The sequence below is a fragment of the Anas platyrhynchos genome, chromosome 6 (genome assembly GCF_047663525.1).
Source record: "Anas platyrhynchos isolate ZD024472 breed Pekin duck chromosome 6, IASCAAS_PekinDuck_T2T, whole genome shotgun sequence".
Classification (NCBI taxonomy): Eukaryota; Metazoa; Chordata; class Aves; order Anseriformes; family Anatidae; genus Anas; species Anas platyrhynchos.
The window spans coordinates 19,664,223-19,690,745 of record NC_092592.1 but is presented as its reverse complement, the minus strand read 5'-3'; the positions used below and the strand labels follow the sequence as shown (position 1 = coordinate 19,690,745).

At 39.8% G+C, this 26,523-nt stretch overlaps 1 protein-coding gene across 2 annotated transcripts in view; it reads left to right on the top strand.

Annotated features, from left to right (window-relative positions):
* Positions 1-26,523, top strand: part of ZSWIM8 (zinc finger SWIM-type containing 8) — a 67,338-nt gene that overhangs the window by 1,767 nt on the left and 39,048 nt on the right. For both annotated transcript variants that reach the window (XM_038181257.2, XM_038181256.2), the window contains exon 2: positions 26,354-26,507. In XM_038181257.2, the coding sequence (XP_038037185.1) occupies positions 26,354-26,507 (154 nt within the window). The remainder of the gene's footprint in view (positions 1-26,353; positions 26,508-26,523) is intronic.

The window sequence follows — 26,523 nt, the reverse complement described above, 5'->3', positions numbered from 1 at the left end:
TAGAATTCAGGTGGCATTTACACTCAGAAGGGCCAGACATACAGTGAACAGAAGTTACGCGAGCCCTTTCTGCTCTTCCTTTTATCTGCTGCCTTTTTTTCAGTCCAGCATCAGTACTTTTCCTGTTACTGCTGACCTTCGTGACCATCAGCTGCCTTATTAATATCTCCCTGTCTGAACTGCAAAGCTTCATTCTCTTCTGAATGTTGGCCTTCCATGAACAGAGAGTGCAATTTATAATGAATTGTGCTGAAATCTGGCAGTGCTATGCTATGGACAAACGTTCACTTGTCACTGGATTAGGACCAGAAAGTACACTTTGCATTAACCATAGGCTTTCCAGAGTAGCTTAAGTTCTAAATTTTTAATAAAGATTAGAACTGTCCCAGCTCCTAGATAGGAAACTGTCTGCATCTGTCAACTTGTCAGTAGTAGAATTCAGGGTGGGATGGAAACTTTTTTTTTTTTTTTTTTTTTTTTTAAAAAAAAAAAAAAAAGTTGGGGGGGGAAGGAAGAGAGAGAGAAATGCTGAATAGTGCTCTGTATCTGCTCCTGCTGGTGGGCTGCACTGGTTTTCATATGGAACATCCTGACGGTGTAAAGCAGTGTTGGAACTGTGTTTGTTTTCTTAAAGGTGTAAATCCTGAGATGCAGAAGGAAGGGATAGGCACAGTAAACTTCGCGTTGCTTTAAGCCTTGTTGTGTATATTAACTTGTCTGAAAAGAGCTGAAGTTTTGACAACGTGTTGCTGCGGAAAATCTGTAGTTCAACAGAGGTGTATGAAACTGGTTTGTATGAGATCAGCAGGTCAGAATGATACTTGGAAAGGTGGTGGTGCTTTTAGTTGCCTGCTCTCCAGTGCTTCAGTGTATGATTTTGTGTTTTTCTAGGTCCTGGCCTACTTCCTTTAGCTCTCTTGACCGAATTAAAAGCAAGCAGCAATTCCTCTATCTACTGTCATCCAGTTGTTGCATTAAAATGGAAAATTGCTTCAATAGATTGTAGATAATTGCAGTCTTTGGTCTCTTTCCTGACGGAAAACTAAGCAGCTAACATCACTGTTGTGATACTTGTCATTATTTACACCATGTGGAGATGTTGCTGTTCCAGGTTCTGCAGACCTGTGTAGGCAAAGGTTGTGGTTTTTGTATTTGGTTCATACTTTTTAGGTTTTATCTGTCGGAAGACTTAATTTCTTTGTGCTAAAGTTTTGCTCTAACAAGAGAGACATTCTGAAGGGATGCTGTTGCCTGCTATTGAGGCATTTGCTGGCGGTCCCAGGCTCTGGTCAGGGTTATTTTGAGAGGTGTGTGAACATGGATTGCTACCTAAATAATTATTTGTCCACTCTATTGGTTCACATATGGTATTACTAATATGCAGGTACTTTACTGTACACAGCATGTTGCCAGTGAGTCCGTTCTGGCTTGGAATCTTTCATCATCTGGGATCTGTTTGGATTCCAGAAAGCCTGTACAAATTTAACTATTTTTAACACCTCTTTTTGAGATATTTTTTTTTGCAGTCAGAAAAATAGTTTCTGTCAAGAACTTGCTGGATCCTGGGGCTGTCAGTTGTAGTGAGTCTTCTAAAATGTGATAATTCTAAGTACAGCTTGTGTGTTTTTTACTTCCACAGTTTACCATTTTGCAGTGGCCTGTGATGTAGCTGCCTATGCAAACATGAAATGAGGTTAGACACAGAGAGCTTTGATTTTAAAAGCTACAGGAAAGTAAGAGGAACTATAATCTGTTAGCCTTTTCCTCCAGTTTGGAACTCAGCCTGTGTTTTGATTTGGAATCAGTCAGACAAGTTATGTAATAGAGACAATTTCTAGCTTTTTCAATTGTTTTGAGTTTGTCTTTGTGAGAGTCCAATTCTTCTGTAATTAGTTCAAAGAGAATCCCCTTGAGACTGAAGGAAGTGCTGCTGGCTGAGGATTCTTCTTAAACAAACTAACAAACCACCATCCACACCACTTACAGCTTTTTTACTTTTTGCAACATTTTACTTTGTGCTTGAGTGTTTTCTGTGCTATGGTTATGCTTACAGCAAATTTAACAATAAGTCTTGTTGCAAATAGAGACAGTGTTCACTGCTGAGCTATTTACTTATTTGTTAGGCACTCTGTCAATGTGCTAGAAAAAAATAATGAAAGGTCTTATAATGAAAATAATGAAAAATGTCTGTTTTTTTCTAATATGATCCTTGGAACTGAATTCTTTGTAAAATCAAGTATCTTGAGTAGTTGTGTCAGAAAAATAGGACTGTAGCTGGTCGTTTTTCCTCAACTTGATTTTTACCGGTTTGTGATAAATTCCTCATGTTACTTTATTCTATAGAGGAGTTTTCTTTTTAAATGTAGGATTGATAATATACAGGATGAATGCATTGTGTCCACTTAATGTCCTTGGATTTTGAGACTCCTCACAATTTCCATGGGTTCACCTGTACTGAAATCCCAGGCAAGATTTCAGCGAAACATATCAGTTCTTGGAAAACCAAGAGTCGTTTAGAACTTACTAAATAATTTTGTATCTCTGCTTTAGAAATGACTTCTTCTCACACTAGGCTTCCTTGATTGCTTGTTTTTACCCCGTCTGTTTTCATTTTGAGTGAGATAATCCTAGTAATATATTTGACTATATACATCATTGATGAGAAGCTTGCAGTTGTACTACCTGAATAAAGTAACAGGAGGACTGAATTCATCGCCGAAGTTCATGTGAACCGACGTTTTGAAGAACAATGTCTTTGCAGCGTTTTCAGAAGCGCCTGCTTCCTCAAGTTGGTTTATGGCTCTAACTCACTTTCTGCCATATCAAGCTACATTTCACCAATTTATCACCTTTCTGCCAATGATTTTGCCATTTCCCCAATTTTCTAGACAGTCTTTTGTTCCCTGGAAACCATTCTGAGAGGCAGTATGGTTGTCTGATTGCCCTTCTCACTTTTAAAAATAGCTGCATTTTTTTCATTGGCAATTGAAGTCATCCTGGTGTACCTGCAAAGGTTTTGTCATCAGTTGTGATTACATAAGTATTTTTGCAACAGAGGTCTTAGAGTGCGTGTTGAAGTACGCTCCAAACCTACCACGCCTTTGTTTCTTCTTGAAAGCGTCTAAGCTTTTTCCCACCCTTAGTCTTTTACAGTTTCTGAAGCATCAATGTTTACCAAACACTTAAGAAGTTGCTGTAAATACTGTAGGATTGCTAAATAATGTGTTCACAATACTTTCTGCTCAGTTTGCATTTATTTATTCACACTGGCTTACACTGGAAGTGTAATAATGAGTTGCATTGAAACTGTAATCAATAGTGATTATAGTGCTAAAGCTTGATCTTTCTTTCTTTCCTTTAACTGTTGCATACTGTATGGCAAAAACCTCTTAAACTACACTAAGAACTGATGCAGGCAGTAATCTTCTACAAAATATTGTTATCCAGCCCCAGAAAATTTGTATACTTCCAAGCTGTTAGGAATGCCCACAGTGTTAAGTACCAGGTACAGTACCTCAAAAATACAAGCCATAGTGAGGGAAAGGTTGGCAGAGAATATGCAGAGCCTGAGGTAAGGGTGTGATCACTTTAGAGAGACAACCTGATCAAAGCTGGAACAGTGTCTGCACTGGAAAAATGGCAGCGACTGATCTTCATTCATTTATAAGGATAAAGAATAAATAGCTTAGAGAGCAATACTTCTTTCTCAGAGTTGCCAATAACAGCTTAATAAATTAAAATTAACCCTTGCTCAAAGAGCAATTCAAAATCAAAATCAAACCAAAAGACTAAACCCAACAACAAAACAAGAAAAAAACATACTCTCTTTCAAATTTATACTGTGCTCTTCAGACTCTTGTTCTTTGTTGAGAAGAGTGTTGGTGTCATCCAGAGTATCCACTCAGAGCCTGAGGAAGCTGGAAATGAACACCATGGTTTGCTGCAGTTTTGTTGCTGACTGTTACTGAGTATTATAGCTACAATTGATTTTTTTTCCTACTTTATTTGTGCCTCTGGTATTGAGAGGGAGCTTATGTAATCAGCTTTTACTTCTGGGAGATACAGATGTAATGCATCTTATTTGTGCGAGTTTTTTAATGTAAAATAATGTGACAAATCTGTTTTAGCTCAAGTATCTGTTATAATATGTCCAAGTTCGCTGGTAACATTAAAAAAAAAAAAAAACAAACAATAACCATTAAGCAAGAGTATTGTACGTGTATAGCTGCCTGATGAGTTCCTTCACAGGAATTAAAAATCTGAAAGTTAGTGAGAGATATTGCAAATGCTTATGAAAAGAGTGGAGATCAGCTGTCTAAAGAGGAAAGGTAACATGAAAGTGAAGGCTTAGCTCTTAGTAGAAAATAGGTTTTTCTATATTTTTTCACCCTAGTAAGTGGATTTCACCTGTTTTTGTACTCCATTTCATTATGCATAGTGGTTGGTAGTGTTGACTCACTGTATAGCAGCAGCAAAAGTTCCAAGTTGAGGGTTGTGCAGAGGTTGTGCAAGGTGCAGAAGTGATGTCAATTCATTAGAGCTGAAGGTGCTGAAGAAACTCTGGAGACTGCCATTTATCAAGACTGATTGGCATAATTAAATGCACTGCTTCGGAGTGGGGATGCAGATTTCAGAAGCTGTCTAGAAGTTTCTACTAAACAAAAAGATTGTTTCATAAAGCAGTGATACCTCTGCCTTTTGGAAGGATGACAAGCTGAATGACTCTCACACATTTGCCACTTATTTTGCATTTTCCCGAGCCTTTTCGAGATACCTGCAAGTGTGTACCCTTCTCTTCGGGAATGGAATTGGGGAATCCACGTAAAGAAGCTATCAGGAAAAGATGTACCTTTACTACTGCAATTTTAAATGGCCGAATTTAAATGGTGTAATTCTCTTGCTGTCTTCTGACCTCTTCCTTTAAATAAGCTTCTCCTCATGAGAAGTCTTGCCCATTCTTTCCATATTTTTATGTCTCATCTTTGTACTGGGAGACCTTCCTGATTCCCATGGATTTTTCTTTTTGTGTTCGTTTTCTCCCTCCTTTCACCTTGTGTTGCTGAATGACCAGAGATCCCAGATGCTCTGTTTGAATTTCAGGTGGACTGAAGCTATAGGGATTCTTCTCTGTGACATGCTCACTTCCAGGGAAGCAATGACAAGGATTCAGCTTTGATTCTAGACTCTGGATCATGCTCTCTTCCTTTGTTTCTTATCCATGTCTTTATATCCAACATCCTTCCCACCATATTCTTCTTTGACCTGTTCTTTATTGCTAGAGGGTGAGTTTTATTTATTTATTTTATTTGTTTTTAACCTGTAAGTAACTAGCTCTTTCCTGAGGTAAAAAACAAAGTGAAGACAAAAACACCTCAAGCTACACTTCATGTTTGAAGTATGTGGTTATCTGGACAAATTCATTTGACGATGAATTGCAAATGTCTTTTATTGATTATTTTACCCAGAACAATGCATGTTCACAGAATCACAGAATTGTCTAGGTTGGAAGAGACCTCGAGATCATCAAGTCCAACCTCTGACCTAACATTAACAAGTCCTCCACTAAACCATATCGCTAAGTTCAACATCTAAACATCTTTTAAAGACCTTGAGGGATGGTGACTCCACCGCTTCCCTGGGCAACCTATTTCAATGCCTCACAACCCTCTCAGTAAAGAAGTTCTTCCAAATATCCAACCTAAAACACCCCTGGCACAACTTTAGCCCATTCCCCCTCATTCTGTCACCAGGCACATGGGAGAACAGACCAACCCCCACCTTGCTACAGCTTCCTTTAAGGTACCTGTAGAGAGTGATAAGGTCACCCCTGAGCCTTCTCTTTTCCAGGCTGAACAAGCCCAGCTCCCTCAGCCGCTCCTCATAGGACTTGTTCTCCAGGCCCCTCACCAGCTTTGTTGCCCTTCTCTGAACTCTCTCGAGCACCTTCTTGTAACAAGGGGCCCAAAACTGAACACAGTACTCGAGGTGCGTCCTCACCAGAGCCGAGTACAGGGGGACAATCACTGCCCTAGCCCTGCTGGCCACACTGCTTCTTATACAAGCCAGGATGCCGTTGGCCTTCTTGGCCACCTGAGCACACTGCTGGCTCGTATTCAGCCAACTATCCACCAATACTCCCAGGTCCTTCTCTGCCTGGCAGCTCTCCAACCACTCATCTCCCAGCCTGTAGCTCTGCTTGGGGTTATTGCGCCCCAGGTGCAGGACCCGGCACTTGGCCTTGTTGAACTTCATGCAGTTGGCCTCAGCCCATCGGTGCAGCCTATCCAGATCCTCCTGCAGAGCTTTCCTACCCTCGAGCAGATCGACACACACACCTAGCTTGGTGTCATCTGCAAACTTACTGAGGGTGCACTCAATGCCCTCACCCAGAACTGCTGTTAAAACAGCATCTTTTTTTAATGCTTATACATGTGTTTCTTGCATAAGTTACATCTTTGAATGCTGACAGCAAAAGTTGTTTTCTTCATTAAATTAATGTGTTTAAATATTTGTATGATCTGGTGCTGCAAGCAAGCAGAGCAAGTGGGAGACTAATTTTGTGTGCCTTACAGCCACTGCATGAGCCTGGTGCTTTGAGCCATGACCCCTCTGTGTGGCTGGGGTCACCCGTCAGAGAAGCTGTGGGGAATGAAACTGAAAATGTTGCTGCTGCTTCTGCAGTGTTGCTGATTATATCAGGAGCAAAAGAGACCAGATTTTTCTTTTTCCCATGATAATTCTTAAAAAGTATAGGAGAAGATGTAAATCCTGTCCTAATGTAAACCTTGGGAGATTTAAAATTAGAGCTTGGCTACTCACAAGATGCATCTTCATTTGTAGGCAGATGACTCAATTTCAAAACCTGCATTTTCTGGGTCTGCTTTTGAAGAGTTAACATCCCACACTGGGGGTGAATCCTTGTGACTCTTCACTTGACCGTTGGAGATCTTTTTGCAAGTTGCTGAGTTCAGAAAGCAGTGGGAGCTTTCAGAAGCCAGGCAGGCTTGTTCACTACGCAGAAGTGGCCTGGTAGCTTCATAAATTGCATTCGGCTATCGTCAGCTTCATGCATCTCTTATTCTGTAGTGGTGTTGCTTAATATAGTGGCATGATCTTTATGTTTGAAGAGGCACCGGTTAAACGCAGTTTAATATGCAGGTTTACAAGTCTGGAATTGCACTTCTGTTTGGGGAGCAGCAATAAAGTCATAACATAGCCTGTTTATGGAAAAATAGCACCTTTTGTGCTGTGTAAATTTCTTGGGTCTTTGGTGAGAAAAGAAGAAGTGAGAAAAGAATGAACTTGTGTGGTAACTATGGTAAAGTTCATTCTTAAGCAAACGTAAATTCAGTAATTACAGCTATGAAAGTTTGGTAGCAGATTAGAAATGGTTTAAATACTTAAATGGATATTCATTTTCAGAGTAACTGAGAAAGCTGCTTTTTGTACAGCCTACTTTATGAACCTTCGCTTGGTTTTGATGCCCAGTTTGTTAAGAGTTAAGTTACTCTACAAGCTCCCAAGTGTAACAAAGGTGTCTTTACATGTTTTAAACTTGCACAGAATTGAAGGGAAATGTGTACATATTACTGTGACTTGGTTTAGTGAGTGGGAGAGTGGTTTCTTGTCCATAGCAAGTTATTGATAGTCGGTAGTTGCTGAGTGATGCAACTTATTCCAGTGTGTTGAGAAAAAAATAACACAGTTGAATGTTAAGAAATATGAACCCGAAATAAATAAATAAAAGTAAATGGCAAGGGTCATAGGGTAATCTTTATATAAACAGATAAAAAACCCCTCTTCCCTTCCTGCAGTATACCTTTGAGGGAATAGAAATGGACGTCAGTGATTGACCAACATTTTGTGCGCCAGTTGTAAAACTGGGACCAGAAACCGTCTCCTTTTAATGGTCTGGTGTCCTAGTTACAGTACTTTGTTCCAGGGGAAGAAAGGAATGTACAGCTTCAAAAGATGTTTTACATACTTTAATGAAGTTTTGGAGTAAATGTTTGTCTGTTTAAAATATCTATAATTAGTTTTGGTATGCTTTTTTTTTTCATATCTTTAAGTAAAAAGTTGAAGAGTCAAAACAAATTTATACTTTAGCTCTTAAAGTGTAGACATCTCTTTAAGATATTTTTTTTTCTTTACCAACAGCTTTTTTTCTGTCACCTATACAAATGTAAGACTAAAAAGCAGTTGTAAAGGTAATTTAAAAGTGTCATGGCTAAATGTTAATTTTCAACTTTATTTTAATGCACTTTATTTGTATTAAGCGCTTTCCTCCCTCCTTCCCTTTTGCGACCCCCGTCTAAACGCTCCAATAGTAAAATTGAAAGAACATATATATCAACTCTTTAAAACACTTGGATTTATTTTTTTTTTAAGATTAAGGAACAATGATGCATAATATACAAAATATTTAAAATGATAGTTCTAATTTTAAAGTACCATATCACACTTTTCTAAGTTTCTTCCTCTGATCCTGTAGTCTGGGGCCAGAAGCATAGGGTTACCAACCAGAAGATTCTCATACTCCTTTGAATTTGTGTGGTTTTTGATGTGTCCTTTTTGGTTTCTTCATCTGTGGAATGGCAGTAACACTCTGGCAGGGCTATGGATTGTGCCGCTTACTAGTTTTCCGACATTTGTATCAGAAAACACTGAAACTGGTATCTTTGACCACATTTTTTGATGGTGCTTTAAAAGTTAAGGGCAGGGCTTATGGAAAGTCTGTTGGTTTTGGTATGTTTAATTTATTTATGTTTGCTTACATACAGCTGGAAACATAATGTCTTCTAAAATAATGAAACAAAGGAACTCTCAGGCTATACTTGTCTGGAATTGCATATTTTGAGAAAAATGATGCTGTGAAAAGTGTCTGTTTTTAATGAAATAGTATTGGTCTTCTGAGTTATTAGTGCTCCTAGGTTGTTCCAACAAAACATAAAAAAGGAGAAAATGTAAGTATTGTACAGTATAAACTAGGTCAAACATGTTTAAGATGCATTATATTCAATGGGCAAATCTTTGTGCTGATTTTTCTTTATTTAAATAAAAGTCTGTCGTTAAATTGGCAGCACTGAAAAAAACTGGAAATTAAGACATTCTCTTTTCACAGAAGAGGGAATCCTGAAAAGGTTGCAGGAATAGTGTCTTTACAGAAATGTGTAACACCCTCATTTGGCTGCTGCAGGCAGCAGACCCAACTGTTATTTCCTGATGCCTCGATGATTTTTATGCCTTTCTTTGGTCCACTAGTTTGGTTTAGTTTGTGGCTGTGGGACAAATAGTAGAGCTTTCAAGCTCCTTTTTTTTTTTTTTTTTTTTTTTTCTATGAGATTGGCATGTATGAGAAAGGGAAAGGATAAGATAGGGGAAGGATGAAAAAATCTGTCTTCAGAAGAAATCCTGTTTGCCCGTGGGAGAAAATCTGGATGCTGTCATGCAGGAGAAGGGAGAATAGATTCAACAAAATGAAAAAGGAGGTCAGAGACACCCTGCCAAAAATAGGAGAAAGGTCCACATTTTTTACAAAAATGTAGATTGTGTGCTAAAGGAAGTGTTACACGGAATTTGTCTGCAAGCAATGAGAATATTTACAGGAGGGCATCCAGCCATATTTAGACCTCACGAGTTAAGACATTTACTGAGGTGGGCTGGTGAGCACCTGCACCACCAATTCTGGCTTCCTCTTCATTTAGAGAGGGGAAAAATGTGAGTAGGTGATGATCATTCTTTGCCACCCAGAAGTGCTGGTAAACAGGATTAATGCACTGTGGAGCTCTGAAAATGAAAACACTGATATTTTAAAATCTAATTAGTATGGGACTTACTGTTTTACTTTTTGTTCCAGATAAACTAGTGCAAAAAGTTAATTGCTGCTTTTTTGTTCATGAGGCTAAAGATCATTAAAGATCCAGCTTTGAGCATGTCTCCTTGGCCAGAATTCAAGAATGGAAAAAGTGAGGTGGCCTTAAAGTGAATGCAGCCAAGTTACCATCTGGACTCTTTTAGATGGATTCGTTAAAACAATGCCTACGTGTAGCCGAACCGTTATTACTGGCATCTTGCCAATGGATGTGACAGATTCTTTCTTGAAATACAAAAAAATGTGCTGAAGCTGTGAACATTGAACGCTGTATGACCTTACGGAATCTGTCCATGTCTTGTTTCTTGTGTTTGAAGGGCTTCAGCTTTTACAGATTTCAACTGATGTTCAAATTTGTCTGACTTCATGTATTAACAAAATGTTATTCTTGAGACTTACCCTTTATTTATTTTTTTTCCTTTGTAATATCCCTGTACTGGAATTCTTACTTGATAAATTTGCATCTGGCCCATCCTCTGGAGAGTGTACAAACACGAATCCTTGTTAATCCGTGTTAGAGGCTAATTGAAGAGCTTGATGATGGCTTGAATGCCTAAGTTTCATGCTTTTAGGAAGCACTGATGGCTGATGTAAAAATTATTGTTAAGTATTTGACATTTAAGCTTCATTGTAGTCCTGCTGGTAAGTAAAGATGTAATTAATAGCTCTACAAATGAAATGACTACTTCTTATGAGACTCTAATACCTTGGTGAAGTCTGTAGGGCATCACTTAATAATTCTCTTAAGCTGTTTACAGTTTCTGCTGCATATTATGTGTAATTACATTTGCTACCTCATATTTAGGTCAGTAGATGCTGAGATGGGAGAAAAAGGGAAAAGCAGCTGTAAATGCATTTGCCGGAGCTAGCTGGATGGGCCAGGTGTGAAAATATTTGCAGCTTATGCTTGCATATAACTTTCGTGCATGGTTTGAAGGGAAGGTGATCTGACACGGATACATTAGTTGTATGTGACCCTGAATGCCTTTGGAAGTTTTCATTGACTAATGGATTGCTTTTAAAGCGGTCGTGTGCGGGGTCAGCTAAGCTGCTTAACCTTCTCAAGGGCAGGGAGTTAGTGTTTCCTTACTGGTTATGAGCAGCAAATGCTTCAGGACTTCTGCAGCCATTTTCAGAAGGTGGTTGGCTTTGCTTCAGTCCTGTGATGTTGGAAATACCTTGGAAGGTCTTGCCCATCTGGCTAAGCAAATTCATGCAGTGGATTGTATTTAATCAGTGCCTCATAGCTTTCTTGTGTTGCATTTGTCATTATTTTTGTGTACTGAAAATGATAGATGTACTTGTCATTAGTTCCTCTGTGCACACTGTGTAGCTGCTGGCTTGTTCCTGTATTCCTCGAGACTCAGCTTTGTGTCGAGGCGGCCTCTCCGCCCTGTTGTTCCCTCTCCAGGGGAGGGGAGGGAAGTGGAAGAGAAGTCATTTCTTGTTAGAGGAGGAACTTTTTCCAACCGCAGGATATCAAGGAATGATCAGACAGATGCCTTACTTCTAGTGAAAAGAAATGGCAATGCTGAGGGATGGAGAGCTTGAGGAAGGCTGGGGGCTGCTGCCTTTGGGGGCTTGTGTCCTGCAGCAGCACTTTGCGCTGGCCGTGGGCTGCTGTGCCGCACCTCTCAGCTGCAGAGAGAGACCCTAGAGTTGAGGGATAGCACTGAGTGGGCTTTGTAACCTCCCATAAAGCTGTAGACCCAAGGTTAGAATTGGGGGAGATTTTAACAAAACCAAAGGAGGTAAAAATAGGAGTCAGGTGAGAGTTTTTCTGAAACATTTAGGTATCTAACTTCTTTTGGCTCTTGTCTGTGGAAACAGTTTTTTAAACCTGTAATGGTTTTGCGTTGGTGATACTAAAAGGTGGTGTCTTCTTTTAGGTTCTGACAGACGTTTAATTAATTTTTTTCACCCTAGAGATGAGATTGCCTCATCCTTGATCTGTTCTTTTCAGCCAACAACTTTCCCATAAGCCCAATAAAATTGGCCTGATCTCATTCTGATAATGCTCAGTAATGTAGCGCCTCAGTGTTTGCCAGTGCATTTGTTTGGAGGCCAAGTGATACCGCTCTGGGATTTAGGCATAGGAGAAAGCTGGTTAGAGATTAATTTTGCATGTAATACTTCAGGATGGATGCTAATGGTAGAGAGCAACACATTAAGTGCTGCATGCTGCATGGTGTTTTGTGTGACATCCTCGCAGCGTTAGAAAACCTATCAATACTTCTGGGTACAGATGCTCAGCTGGGCTGCAGTCTGGGTTTTTGATTTGTGTTTGTCTTCCACTGTCTGTGTTCAGCATAATAGCTGCTCCCTGGTGGTCTTTGTAACTTGCTTGTTTGTTGTCGGCCGCAGCGGTTAATTTTGAATTCTGAGATTATAAAATACTTTGTGCGGGGCAGAAGTGGAAATAAGTGGTGGCACTGAGCCTTCCTTTCAGGAAACAGAAGGCGTTTGATCTCTGTGCTCTGAATGCACAATGCAGGTTATGCAGTGTGCTTCTGCATGGGGCGCGAGGGGGAACAGCGCCGGGAAAATGCCTCAGCCTGCAGCTGATCTGCTTCATCAGCTGCGGAGTTATTCTGAATGCGAGCTGCCCAATTTGTTGTGAAACCTTGGCCAGCACTGGCATGAATACAGTGTTTTGTAGCACTGTCTGTCTTTCTTTACAAAAATCTGCTGTTCATTTTAGGTTTTCTAACAGCTATCAGTTGCTTGCCCAGGCTGCTCTTTTTTTGAAATGAGTTCTTTTTTTTTTTGTTTTTCTTTAGGAAGGGAAACAGAAGGGTGATGGGTGATTGGATTAAGAACTTACTTGTCTGCATTTCCAGAGGAGGTTGTCAGGTTGTGAATGCTGCATTGCCTGCCTAATGCTGGTATTACAGTTTTTGGACCTCAATCATGTTAGAGTGGGTGAGAGTTGAGAAAAGAGCTTGCTGACATTTTGTTCTTGAGATTCAGAGCTTATGGAGAGACAAATAGATCTAATCTCGCACAAGGCATCAGCATAACATCAGATACTCCAATTTCATCAGCGCAGCTCTGTGCACAAGATTTTCACAGTCATTGTACAGGTGAAGCAATAGAATTAAGTGGAAAATACAGCTTTCCTTTCTGATCTGGTTTTGAGAGAGTTTGGAGAGATTCTGACATATGCTGAGAGCAGATGCTTTCTCTAGGTACTTTGTATGTTTTTGCAACAAAATGGTTTGTGAACTGTGAGGCAGAACTGAAGTGACTAGAATCTTAGGAGTTCGACTTTAATGATGGAGAAAAGTTCAGGTTTTTCTGTCCTGGAGTTTAGAAATCATGGATTTTGGTTTCACCTTTATCTCTCTCCCTTTCTTTATCAAACATCTTTTTGGTTATTAAATATAATGTGTAGCTTTCCACCTTTGCCTTGTCCAGAGGTTCTGATGATTGAATCAAGTGTTCTTTCCTAGAGGTCTGGTTTCCAATATATGAAGAGTGTGTAACTATGATGCTTTAAGGACATGAGGGCAAGTTAGTAAGGAAGGAAAGTAAATGCTCTTCAGCCAGCTGACTGTTGGAGTGTAGAAAAAGTTTTCATATGTGTGGCTCTTCTTCAGCCTAGAAAGTGCAGGAGGGCGTTTAAAGGTTACTTGGACATACTGAATTCTTTAGTCAAGGTCACTAGTGGTGAAAAAAGGAATAACAGAACAGAAGTGATTATTTTTCTTATTATCATGTCATAGTGCCCTGAAGAGAGGATTCCTTCAGGTATTTTGTCTCTGAAAGTATTCTCCCTGACATAGGAAGCTACAGATGAAGTTGGGAGGGGTACAAGTGAACAAGCTGCTCCAAAACAGTGTGTTGAGAAGCTTGTCTCCATCTTCATGCACATTGTAGCTTCTTCTTGTGAGGAGCTGCTTCTTGCATCATTTTCTAAAAAGTCCTGTAGCAGAAAGCATCAGCCTTTTTCTTCTGGTTTAGGTCTGTTCAGCAGTCCTAAGACTGCCCCAGATCTTCCCTGGTAATGCCAGTACTACATGACTTGGTTAAATTGTAATTTCTTCTAATTAAGTCGTGATAAGAGTAGCAGTCACTGCTCTGGTTGTTGTTGCAGTAGGATTATGGTAGACACTATATTTTGTGGGATGAGATGATGTTTCTGAATCATTTTGTGGAAGTTTCAAGCAAAATTGTGTTTGGGATGTCTGACAACATGATTTGAGTAGCTGATCTGGCAGAGGATGTTAAACCTGCTGTCCATGTCTCTCCAGTTCTCTCATCTGTGTGACACAGAGGTAAGGACTCTGATTCTCAAGGGAGAAGGCTAATTTGAAAAGAGTGCAGGAAGAAAGAGCCATTTTCCCACTAATCTCAAGAAATTCAACAGAAATTTGAGGGTGGTTAAACACCGGTGGCTGATGCCCCATGCCTGTCAGTGTTCAAAAGGCATGTAGATAATGCCCTCAATAAATTGCTTTAACTTCTGGTTAGCCTTGAAGTGGTCAGGCAGTTGGACTCCATGTTTTTATGTCCCTTCCAACTGAACTATATTGTTCTGTTCAATTCTAAGTAGGCGCTGCATTCATCTGTGGTTGCTTGTTCTTCTCAGCATTGTTTTAGCATTAAAAGCAGGGGTACTGGTAACTAGAGCATCTCAGAAGAATGCTCTGAAGGTAAGTCACAAGCGTTTTATATGGCAGTGGATGGTGGCTGATGGTGCTGTAGAGCAGGGAGAAATGAAGAATTCTATAGGGGAAGCTGAGACGTGGCTGTGGGATTTTTGGTATACTCTTACTGATTTAGACATGAAGTAGGTTCAGACTCTTGGGCCTTACACAAACATCATGCATCTTCTAAGGTTTAGTTCTCTTATCAGGTATGGGATAGGATTATAAAGACTCATTGGCTTTTTTTGTGCTTAGTGAAATCTTGTGGAAGTGTTTTGAGGAGTTGGCCTAATACTTGAACACTTTACGATTTCAAAGATGTAACTTTAAAAACAATAACCTCAAGATAAAATACTTCTTAACTCACTCCAATATTGAAACAGCCACCAGTAGGAATTGAATATAAGTAGGAGAATATGTAGGATTCCAAATATGAGTAGGAGTGAGCATGTAGGGTCCCTACCTAGTTAGGTTCTTGACTTCTTTAACAATTTTTTTTTTGGGTTGCAGTCTCTATATTTGGTCTTAGGACAGTGGTGATGTTACTTCTCTGACAGCAAAGTTAAGTCAGCTGTTTTATTTATTTATTGATTTATTTATTTAGCTCTGTATGCATGCAGAGCGAGTATAAAAAATGATTGTAAAGTAAGTTTGTCAGTTTTTTTTTTTTAATAATTCAGGTGACCAGAAGGAGACCTGCAGGACTTAGCAGGTTTAAACTTACTGACACTTGAAAACAAAACAAATTATTATATTAACAAAACACTTATTCAACAGAAATCCAGAGTGTAATTGAGTATTGTATTTTGCAAATCTATTAGAATGTGCAAAACAAACAAAAGTGTTATTTTTTGGTGTTCAGGTGTATTTTAAGATCTGCATTAAAGAAAAAATACTTTCTTGCTTCCTAATCATAGAGACAGAAATCATGTTGTCAGGATATGTCTATACATTTAGCCAAACTACATGTATATACTTACTTGATTTTGAAATGAGGTGTGAATACAGGAACAAAAAGGTAGTTTGAGCAATCAGGTATTTTTTATATTTGTAGCATATTTGCTACCTATATGAGCTGTTTGTGACACAGTATTAAGCAATTTTCAGAAACCAAATTGAGCTGAGATTTGGCTTTGTGCTATGGCTTTTGTTGCAGATAATAGAGACTTTAAGGATGAATTGGACACCCTCTTGTGATAAAATTAGCCTGTGCTTTGGATAAAATAATAAATAGCTATTCTTAAAATGTTACTGTGGTTGCAATGAAATTAGTATAGTAATAGTTGCTGCAGTTTGTCAGTTAAATGTGAGGTTTCCAGTTGTTGACCATAATCTGCCCATCTGGGATTTATTTGTATTTTTAAAAGCTTTTGGCTATGGATCTCTTGATTGTTATGTAGTATGCCCTAATGAAAAAGTTCTGTTACTTGTTCCACTTCTCAAATATTTAGTACATTAAAATGTCATTCTGTGGCTTCAGCCTGATGTAGGTTCACCCAAATTCTCCTTTTTGCTTTCAGCATGGTGTTATATATCTCCTCATTTGCTACCCTACCACATTATTCTCAGTGTAATTTCACTGCTAAAAAATGGTTATGGAAACCAGACAGAGCTGTATAACTGTAGGTGGGGGAAATGAGAGGTATAAGAAAGTCTTATTAACACTGATCCCATTAAGGTTTTAAAATGTTAGCTGCACTTGCTAACCTGTTCTGAGTATGTGGATATTTTAACAAGTACAAAAACATTTTCAAAATGAAACAAAACAAAAGGGGCCCTCAAATCAGAATGCTCCTTTCAGTCATCTTTTCTGAGCAAGCTTGATTAACGATCAGCAGCAGTGTTTGTAGCATACCTTCTCCATCACTTAAAACCTATTTTTTCATCTAACCTTCTTGTTCTGTCTCAGCATCTGAACAACTTGCATGGATGAATTCCACTGAAGAGTTTCTTCCAGAGTTTGCTGCTCTCCGTTATTGCAGCTGCCTTGTTAATGCTGAGGTGTTGTGCAGAAGAATTGGTTTGAAGCAGTATCTGAGAAACAAATTGCTGAACCTTTATTTGGTATAAAAGCTGTTCTAGTGTAAAGGAGTTGCTTACTTTCTGAAGATTGACACTGCTTGACTGGCTTAAGAGCCAGGAACATGCATTTTCATGTTTGTTTCTTAATCTGTAAGTAAAAGAACCCCCTACTTTTTAGCAATACTGTGGTTTGCTTGGTTTCAACAAGCAACAACATTGGTTTTTCCCCTTTGCATAAGATGGCATGGAATTGTTAATCTGAAACAGGGGAATGCCAGTTGAAGACACCGGGGAGACAGTATTCGAGTATTATGCTGAATCTTCAGCTTCTCAGGTTGCGTCATGCCGTAGGTAGTCAAGCTAGACCTGGATTAGGGTGGGGAGGTGTGTGTGGAGGAGCCTCTTGTGTCCATTAAGTTGTCCAGGTCTGGTATTGCAGGGTCTTGGTTCGGTCTTGGGGTCTGAATTGCCCCATCTGTGGGGTGACAATACAGCACAGCTTCAACACCCCTCGGCTTGCCAGTTTGTGTTTCTTCTCTGCTGTTTGGGGCAAGAAGTTACACTCTTTGTGCTTGTTCAGTCTTTGGCAGGTCTACTGAGAACACCAATTTGCTCCAATTGTGCTGGAACAATCCGTGATGTGTATGTGTGTGTGTCCACTGTGAACTGCCCAGACACCAGCTGTCTGGTTCCAAAAGGTCATTACAATGCAGAGTGTGGTGATTTTTTGAGGGAAATGACTTCCTAATTGTAAGAATCACCATATGAGCCTGAAAGAGGGCATCTTGAGTGAGATTTTTCTTTTTTATCTAATGTGCTTTATTAGATAGCCTATTCTAAGCACAGGTCTAGCTAATCTTTCTTTTACTACATATTACAGCTTTATAGCTGCTCCAGCAGTTTGCCTCTGAGCCTTTACAATGAAATTTTCTCAAGCGGTTCAATTTAGTTTAAACTCTTTTATCTTAAATCCTCCCTCCCCCAGCTTGGGCACATTTTGGCATAGGTTTTTAAAGGTGAATAATGCTATTGTTTAAAATGCTTGTTTGTTACCTCTCTTTCTTCTATATGTTTAAAACTATTAGCTATTTTGGTTGCATCATGTTGTAAATATTTAGTTTCTTTTTTTGGAGCTTGGTGGTTGTGGGCAAATATTTCATATTTCACAAAGTCTTTCTGGCAAAGAGTAGAGTGGCTGCAATACCTCTTCAGCTCTGATGGAGAAGAACTCTTCCTTTTTTCGTTTGGAAACATAGCTGCTACATTTGTGACTGAGTCATGAAGCTTCCATTTAACTGTGCTTAGGTAATTTGCTTCAAAGATCATTATCCCAAGACTATTCCAGGATGCTCTTAATATTCTACCATTTGTATGTGTGCTGTACTACCGTATTATGGATGTGCTGTATTTTCTAATAGTGTGACCTCAAGTTTGGATGTTGTACAGGACAGGTATTGGCTTCGTGTCTCACAAGTGTGTGATTGAAAGCCACAAACCAGCAAGCTGACAGAAATGCATCCTTACTGCTTCCGTGGGCTGCAAGTACATTAGTTCAACACTTCTGATCTTCCCTTTCTGATGACTTTATAGGGCTGGGATCTGCTTGGGCACAATGTTAATGTGACAGAAAACTGAGTGGTGGTGGTGGTGGTGTGTTTGTTACTCATTGAGATTGTTCTGCTCCTACCTGAATGCCTTTTCTTTGGAAAAAGGACTAAAGTAACTGGGCCTTGTGGAAGGAGCTTTGGATGAGAAATGCTTTTGAAGGAAGAGAATATATCCTGTTTTCAGGCATTTGCAATGTACCGTGTGTTTTATCCTCAGTTCAGAAGTGAATTTTGATTATTAAAAAAAAAACAACACACATATATCCTGCTTTTTGTAGGGTGTTGATTATACAGAAAAATGGAAGAATAATAAGGAAAGAAGTATAACTAATAGCCTAAATAGTTTGGGTCTAACCTTTATTCAAAATGAAGAGAAATTTTTAATTTCAGTGGTCATGTTTCATTCTGCAGTGTTCACCTTGGGAAGCTGTGCATTCAAAGCATTCACCATAGAGTATTACAGAGTTCAAGACAAAGGCAGAGTTTTTTGATGTTTGTTGCAAAGTTGGAGACAGAAAGGATTATATTGACTTTGCACGTACTTCTTAAAGATATTAACACCAAGAATAAATTTTTAGAAAGCAAAAATAGAGATTAAAGTAAAACAAACAGCAGAATTTTGGAAAGAAATGTACAGAAAACAGTCAGAAACCAAACATTTTTGAAGAGGTTTGTTTTAGGTATGTTATAGGTAAATGCAAAGCTTGCTCTGCTGGCCTGTATTTGAGAGTTCTCAGCACTTTTTTTGGTTTCAAGGGGTATAAGAGAGACTATGTCACTGCCTGAAGTCAAGGGGCACTTTACTAATGTGTATTTCTGCTTGATTTATTTTAGTTAAATGCCTAAGTGGCATTCCACAGTGGCAGATTTATCTTTCTACGTGACAAATCCTGTAAAAAGGAAAGTAATATTTACCATTAAAAAAAAAAAGAGGTTTGTAAAACAAGTTTTATAATGGGCCCACACACACCTCCTTCACCAGTCAAGATTGCACTCTGTTTTTTCTGTTAGTTTTTCTGTTCTTCTCGTTTTCTCTTTTGATAACAGAAGTGCCTCACTTCATTTCCCCCATCTCCTTGTTCTATCTATAGTTGGATTACTTTGTTCCACTGTGTTACATTTTGGACTGAGGCCAATGGTAGAGGTGAGAGGAAATGTGAGATGTGGGCTAGGGATAGCTATAAAATCAAGCTGTAGACTGATCTTTCAAAAGATAATGCAGCCTAAGATGTCGTATGATGTAGTTTACTTGTTCTGCTAAAAATGCCACCCTATTTTCTTTAAGGTATATGTAAAAAGACAATGAGTCTTGTCTTTGTGCTGTCTTATGTCATACTGCGAGATTTGTTAACTTGCATTTGTATTTATTCACTTGTACGTATAGTTTATTTTTAGGGTCATGTGTCAACTGAAAGTAACCCAATGGAAATAATGTAATTAGATAACAAAACATTCCGTGCTTGGCCAACTTGGATTTGTTTCAGTTCCATTTGATAACTCTTTTGTATTCTCTTTGGTCCTATTTTGCTGATTATTCAAGCAGTTTCTTCTCCCTCTCCTTGTTTGACATGCAAACTCTATTATTGTACTGAAGAAAACATAGCTTAGTTGGAACATGATCAGTTTTTATGAAAAGTGTTGGCTGCAATTCCTACAGCCTTGCCTATACTAGGAAAGGTTAAGCAATGTAGCACACCTGTGTCAGTAAGTCCTGCTGGTACAGAATTTTCTTCCACTGGTGAAAATGCATGTGTGTGTGAATAGCTTGTATTAGCTGTTTGGGGGCTGGGTTTATTTTGTTTTGTTTTGTGTTTTGTTGTTGGTTTTACTGTTACTGTTATTGTCCCTGCAGGAATAATAATAGCTATTAGAAAACTGTGATAAAAATCAAACCTGTAATTCACATGAAACAGTAGCAAAAAGTGTGGGATGGTTCTCATGTTTCACATGACAATAGATGGATGGGATGTAATTTATTCAGAATGGTTTAGATGTGTTTGGTCCTGCCTCTCAGATAGGATGTACAGATTAGATGATCTCTAAAGTTTTTTTCTAGACCTGGACTTTGGGTTTTGCTAGTCATTTAATGTGTAGGTCAGAATTGATGAGGGTTGCTTATGTTTCCAAGACTTGAAGAGTTTCCTTTGTTCTGCTTGGGCAATCATGTCTGCTTCCCAAGAGGAAGCCGAGATTCTTGCTATTGTGCTTCACAGTTTAAAATAGTCTTCTCCCTCAGGTAGATTTATCGTTCAAGTGTGTCAATGTTCCATTACATCTTTGATTTCATTACTGTATCCATTTTTTACACTGTTTGCAATCTTCTTTGCTGTCTTTATCATTGCATTCTGAGTGCATGCTTTCTCCTTTTCTTTGCTAGCAGACTTTAATTTTTTGTTCTTGCCCAAAACGTATTTATGTAGTACTTGAGAGTACCTTTTGTCTGTCTTATTGATAATACCTTTTGATACAAGCAGGTGTGAATTCGCCAGTAGTAGATGTGTGTATCTAGAGATAAACTTTTGGAAAACGTTTTGTTTAGGACTCAAAAGAAAGTATTCAGAGTCTAATTTAAGCACTTAGCTGGGGCTGTCCAGCTGATTTCACAGGAAGCCTAATCATGTGCTAGGTAAGTGTCTCTCTCACCTTAGGGACTCCCCCCTTGAAACTTAGGGCAGTTTAACATTGCAATTTTAGTAGTCACAGTATGTGCCAGCTTAGCTACTGTGAATTCGCCTATTCTTAAAGTATCATTAAAAATTTATTTTCTACTTTTCAGTTATCTTCTACCCTTTGTTCTCCATGGCTCTTTTCCTTATAGAAAATTAACCATTTTAGACAGATTCATGGCCTTACATATAAGACTATTGCTTTTCAGATTATTTTTCCCCAACAGGTGTTAATGCTTTCACCTTTTTCTGAAGAGGTCTAAGCTGTGTGCTCTGAATGTCTGAATGCATGTTGAAGCAATATTATGATGGTTAGTTTACTGCTGTCTTCTGCAGATTACTACTGACACAGAACAGCTGACAAAGCTGAGGTCAATGCAGAGTGAACTGGTTACCTTAGTTCACTGTGTAACTCTGTTAAAGTCATGGGCTGACTTGCACTGGAGCAGATGAGGAGGTCTCTTGTTGTCTGGTCCATTGACTCTTCTGTGAAAATCATGATTTTCACTTCCCAAAGCACAATGTTTAATTCCTTGGTCATATGCAAGGCCATCCTTAGAAGAAAATGGGCTTGCTTAGGTTTCAATTCTTTTTTCTTTTTTCCCCCACTGCTGATTTCCATGACAGCATCTGAATTTTTCTTCCTGATTAGGTTTCTAAAAGATTAATACTTAAGTGTGTTTGGCATCTGGTTTAGCCTACATTGTCTCATCTGTTTTGGTCTTACTGTTTTTGACTGAGTCTACCCATCATAGCACTCTAAAATATTTTATTTCATATCCATTCTCTGCCATGTTTATAAATGGTTATACTCCAGCATTATGATTTATTCCAAAGTGCTTCAATATTCTGCATTTTCACACACAACTCTTAAGTTGTTGTATTTCCTATACTCTGTCTTCTTTTCCTACTTGTCCATTTCACTTAATGTAGCACAAGTGTTTGACAAGGAAGAGAAAAGCTCTAAAAGTCATGTGCTACTTGTGCTGGGATGCCTGGTACCACCCCCAGTATCTTTCTTACAGAGTAAATTCAACAGACTCCTCAAATAGGGCTGACTTCCATACAGTTACAGTGGATTTTTTTTGTCCCGAAGTCATTGTCATCCGTGATCAATTTAAGACTACCATGGCAAGGGGTTTTGCAGGCATATAAGTTTGTGAGCTGACACAACACTGCTGAAGTGAGTCATCTTCCTCAGTAAAGCTGCAATTTCTTCTCATAGTATGAAATCTTGATAGACGATGCAGAACAGATGACGCTGGCTACACTGTTTCCTGGGAAGTTATTTCGTCCAAAGGAGCCTTTTGCTAATATATAATGTGATTGTGAGAGGGAGGCAGGGATCTGTGGGGAAAAGTAGCAGCTGGAAGTAGGGTCCTGCTGGTGTCAGGACTATTTATCCATCCTACTCCCTGCTGGTGTCTGAAAAGCACTTGAGAAAAGATGAGAGTTGTAAGTACACTATGTAGTACATAAATTGCTCTAATGATGGTTATTCACTCTTGACTTCCCTTTTTGGGGTGAGGTACCCTGTGGGCAGGGAATGGACATAGCGTGCAGCAGCAAGAAATCACTGTGGGGTTCTCGTGATGAGGTTGAGTACTACTGCCTTATTGACAGAAAGGTCCTGAAAATTGTTAGATCAGGGGCTACAAAGTTGTCTGATACATCAGAAAGCACGTGTTTCTTATGTGTAGTAGCAATCTCTCTTTCCCACTTGGAATACAGATGTTTTTTCAGGAGGGGTAATTTCAGTAATGGTTGTCAAAGTATTTTTCTTGAGCTAGTTTAGATTGAAAGAAAACAGTCATGCTGTGTAATGAAGTGAGTGGAGGGTAATTGCAGTGATCGTACTAGTGCTCCTAGTACTACTATTCCTCTGCTAGCACTACTGAGACCTAGTAACTGATTGTATGCAGTAGTCCATTGCAACTATGAAGAAAAGTATTTTTAGGCATGAGTATTTTAAGGCATACTGATAGAATAATAAGCAGAATGCTTTTGCTTTGCTGTTTTTCTGTCAACCCAGTCTGACTTTAGCATTTCTAATCTGACCTTCACAACCCGCAGCAAATAGCTGTAAAAAGGAATACCATCCACTTGTAGTCATAGAGCTCTTTGAAAAAATGCACAGACATTTCACATGATACTGAAGTCTTTTTTTTTCAATTGTTATACCTTTGTGGGTAGAGGTCATGTAGGCGTTACCTCTTTTTTAGTACTGTGTAATGAAAGACTTGGATAAAGTGCCTCTATACAAAAAGTGTGGTTAAACCCACAAAAACTACCTCTCCTTTCATTGCTCAGAGTTATTTCAAGGATTGATGTGCCTCAGTTTGCACCTTCTGTTGTATCTACTACTGCTGCAGTAACAGCAGTGATATTTAAGATGATTGTGTTGTACTAATTAAAAATAGTGATTATTTTACTGACGTGCATTGGCTGTCAAAAGTGGAAATAAGAAGACTTGTCCACCAGATCTTTTTTATCTCCTTGCTGTAAAGAAAAGGAAAATCCACTTTACCATCACTGTTCATTTTACATTCTGCTGCTTTCACATTTGTGGATGGGATTACAGAAAAAAATAGAGGCTCCGTATAGAATGTAGAATAAAAAACACAGGCAATGGAGAAATAATGCTGTGAAGGTAAAAGACTCTATCTGTGAGAAGGGAATGCTGCCTAATGAATCCAATTTCACTGCAACCAAAAAGTCACAAAAGTGGATTTTTGCAAACTGTATGTTCTTTCCATATTTATGTAATCCTACTGTTTGACAGGTCTGTTCAGTACTGGGGGAGATGCTGGCTGTTTTGCTGCGTGCATGCATTTTCAAAGCCCTCTCCCTTCCTCTCTGGTTTGCAGCTGCTCTGACTGGAGGGCATCTCTGGGCAGTGGGCGAGAAAGCATTGCCGACATCAGGGCTGCAGCTCTCCCTGGATATGTTGCGTGGAGGCCAGTGGAGAGGGGAAGCTGAGGGACTGATTGGTTTACATGCTGGCTTCTAAGGGTGGGTAAGAAGCTGATTAGGGAGGTGAAGAGATGTAACACTGAATGCCTGAAACTCTATTAATTAGGCTTTTGGCAACAGGGTCGGGAAGCCAGGGAACCAAGGCTGCCGTAGGACAGGAGGTGATCTCAGTAAAGCAGTGGGGTCCTTGCATGGAGAGCTGTGATGTTATTGGCATAAGCAAAACTTAGAAGAGTGCTGTGACTGGTGTGTTAGGATGCATGGTTACAGGCTTTTCTGAAGGGACAGGCAGGGCAGGCGAGGCATGGGTTGGCACCGCGTGTAATGGAGGGGCTTGCTGCTGGCAATGGCATGGTTGAAAGCCTGTGGAAAAGGATTAAGGGACAAGCAAATAAAGTGGATGTTGTTGTGGGAGTCTTCTGTAGGCCACCCAGCCAGGATGATGCCAATAAATTAATCATAAAGGAACTAAGAGATGAGATACCTCTAGATTTAGCACCCTTGTTCTTATGGATGATTTTAACTGGCCAGATGTGAACTGGGAATGTCCCACAGATATGATAAAAACAGGCCCAGGAGATTGCTAAAACACCTTGGTGATAGCTTCTTGGTACAGGTACTGAGGGAGCCGACTAGGAAAGGGGCCCCCCCAAATGTGCTGCTTGTTAACAGAGAGGGTCTGGTGAAGGGGCGGTTGGCGGCCATCTTGTGCGCAGTCACCATGTGGTGGTTGAGTTTAACATCTGTGGTGATAGGAGGCAGAGCCCTGAGCTGGAGGACCGTGACTATGGGAACAGTAAACTCGCAGGCAACACTAAACTTGTGGGAAATTTGCTGCTCTAGGTGGGTGCACGTAAGTCTATGGGGCCCGATAGGTCTCATATCAGCTTATTCGGAGAGCTGGCGGATCTTACCGAGTCTTGGGAATCTGGAGAGGTCCCAGTCAACTGGAAGCTGGCAAACATTGTTCCGGTTTACAAGAAGGGCATGAAAGAAGACCGTGATGATTACAGGCCTGTCAGTATCACTTCTGTTCCTGGTAAAGTTATGGAGAAAGTTATTCTGGGAGTCACTAAAAAATGCCTGAAAGACAATGCGGTCATTGGTCACAGCCAACACATGTTGATGAGGGGAAAAGTCCTGTTTAATGAACTAAATTTCCTTCAAGTTTCTTCATTTCCTTTAAGATAAGGTTACCCATCTAGTACCTAGAGGGCAAGACGTATGAGGAGCGGCTGAGGGCCCTTGGTTTGTTCAGCCCTGAGCAGAGCAGGCTGAGGGGAGGCCTCATGGCGGCCTGCAGCTCCCTCACAAGGGTAGCGGAGGGGCAGGCGCTGAGCTCTGCTCTCTGGGGACAGCGACAGGACCCGAGGGAACAGCATGGAGCTGGGACAGGGGAGGGTCAGGCTGGGGGTTAGGGAAAGGTTCTGCACCCAGAGGGTGGTCGGGCACTGGGACAGGCTCCCCAGGGTAGATTTTAAACTCAACCACCGCATGGTGACTGTGCACAAGATGGCCGCCAATAGCCACTTCACCAGACCCTCTCTGTTAACAAGCAACACATCTGGGGGGCCCCTTTCCTAGTCGGCTCCCCAGGTCACGGCACCGAGCCTGACAGAATTCAAGCAGAGTTTGGACATTGGTCTCAGACACGTGGTTTGATTTTTGGGTAGTGCTGTGTAGAGCCAGGAACTGGACTCCATGATCCTTGTGGCTCCCTTCCAACTTAGGATACTCTATGATTCTATGAACATAAACCTGGTATTTCATTATAGAGTGTAATGTAGCTCAGAGCAAAGCAGAAACATAGGGTTCCCTTAGCCTCATGATAAGAAATATTTATCTGTGCTTAAAAATGTAAAAAGTAATTTGGTAGAAAGAGTGTGATGAATTTTATTTATAGAAGGCTCTTATGCCCTTAGTTAAGATCCTCAGAAGTTCACTGTAGTCAGCAGTGTACAAATGTGAATTCCCAGTTGCTTTTGTAAAGAACTTGAAATATAAAGACAGATAGAAGAAAGGTAGAGGAGAGGGGTGAAAACAAAAATTCTATTTTAAATGAAAGCCTTGCAAATAGCAAAATCCTGGACGTAACCAAAAAGTCAACACTAAGGTTCCCGGACAATCTTTCCATTGCTCTCTTGTGCATATACATTGTACTAGTTCTTCTCTGTGTAATCATGTGGTGTTCACAGGATGTTGGCTGCCATATTGTAAAATATGTGAAGTATTTGCTTACCACAAGTCTTACTAAATGGTTTTAGCTTTGTCAGGAGACAAAGTTAGAGTTACCAACATCCACTATACAGGCTAGTGCAGCTGTCCTGATGAAGGACTGGATATTCATCAGTGTGTTCCTACCTATGCCTTGTAGGGGCTGAAAACAAACACAAAGTTGGCAGGCAGTTCTTCAGAAAACTTCTGTGCTGCATTTACTGTATTATCAAAATTGGTCTTTGGTGAGATAAGAGAGGAAGTGGAAGAGCTGCCTGCTCCAATCTCTTTAGCCTCTCTTGAGTTCAGTTCTCTCAATGGTTAATTGCATTTTGTTTCTTCTCTTGCCAGATGGGCTGGTGATCCCATTGGTGGAACTGTCTGCAAAGCAGGTTGCATTTCACATTCCATTCGAGGTCGTGGAGAAAGTTTATCCTCCAGTGCCTGAGCAACTGCAGCTTCGGATCGCCTTCTGGAGTTTCCCTGAAAATGAGGAAGATATTAGGTAATGCATACTGTTG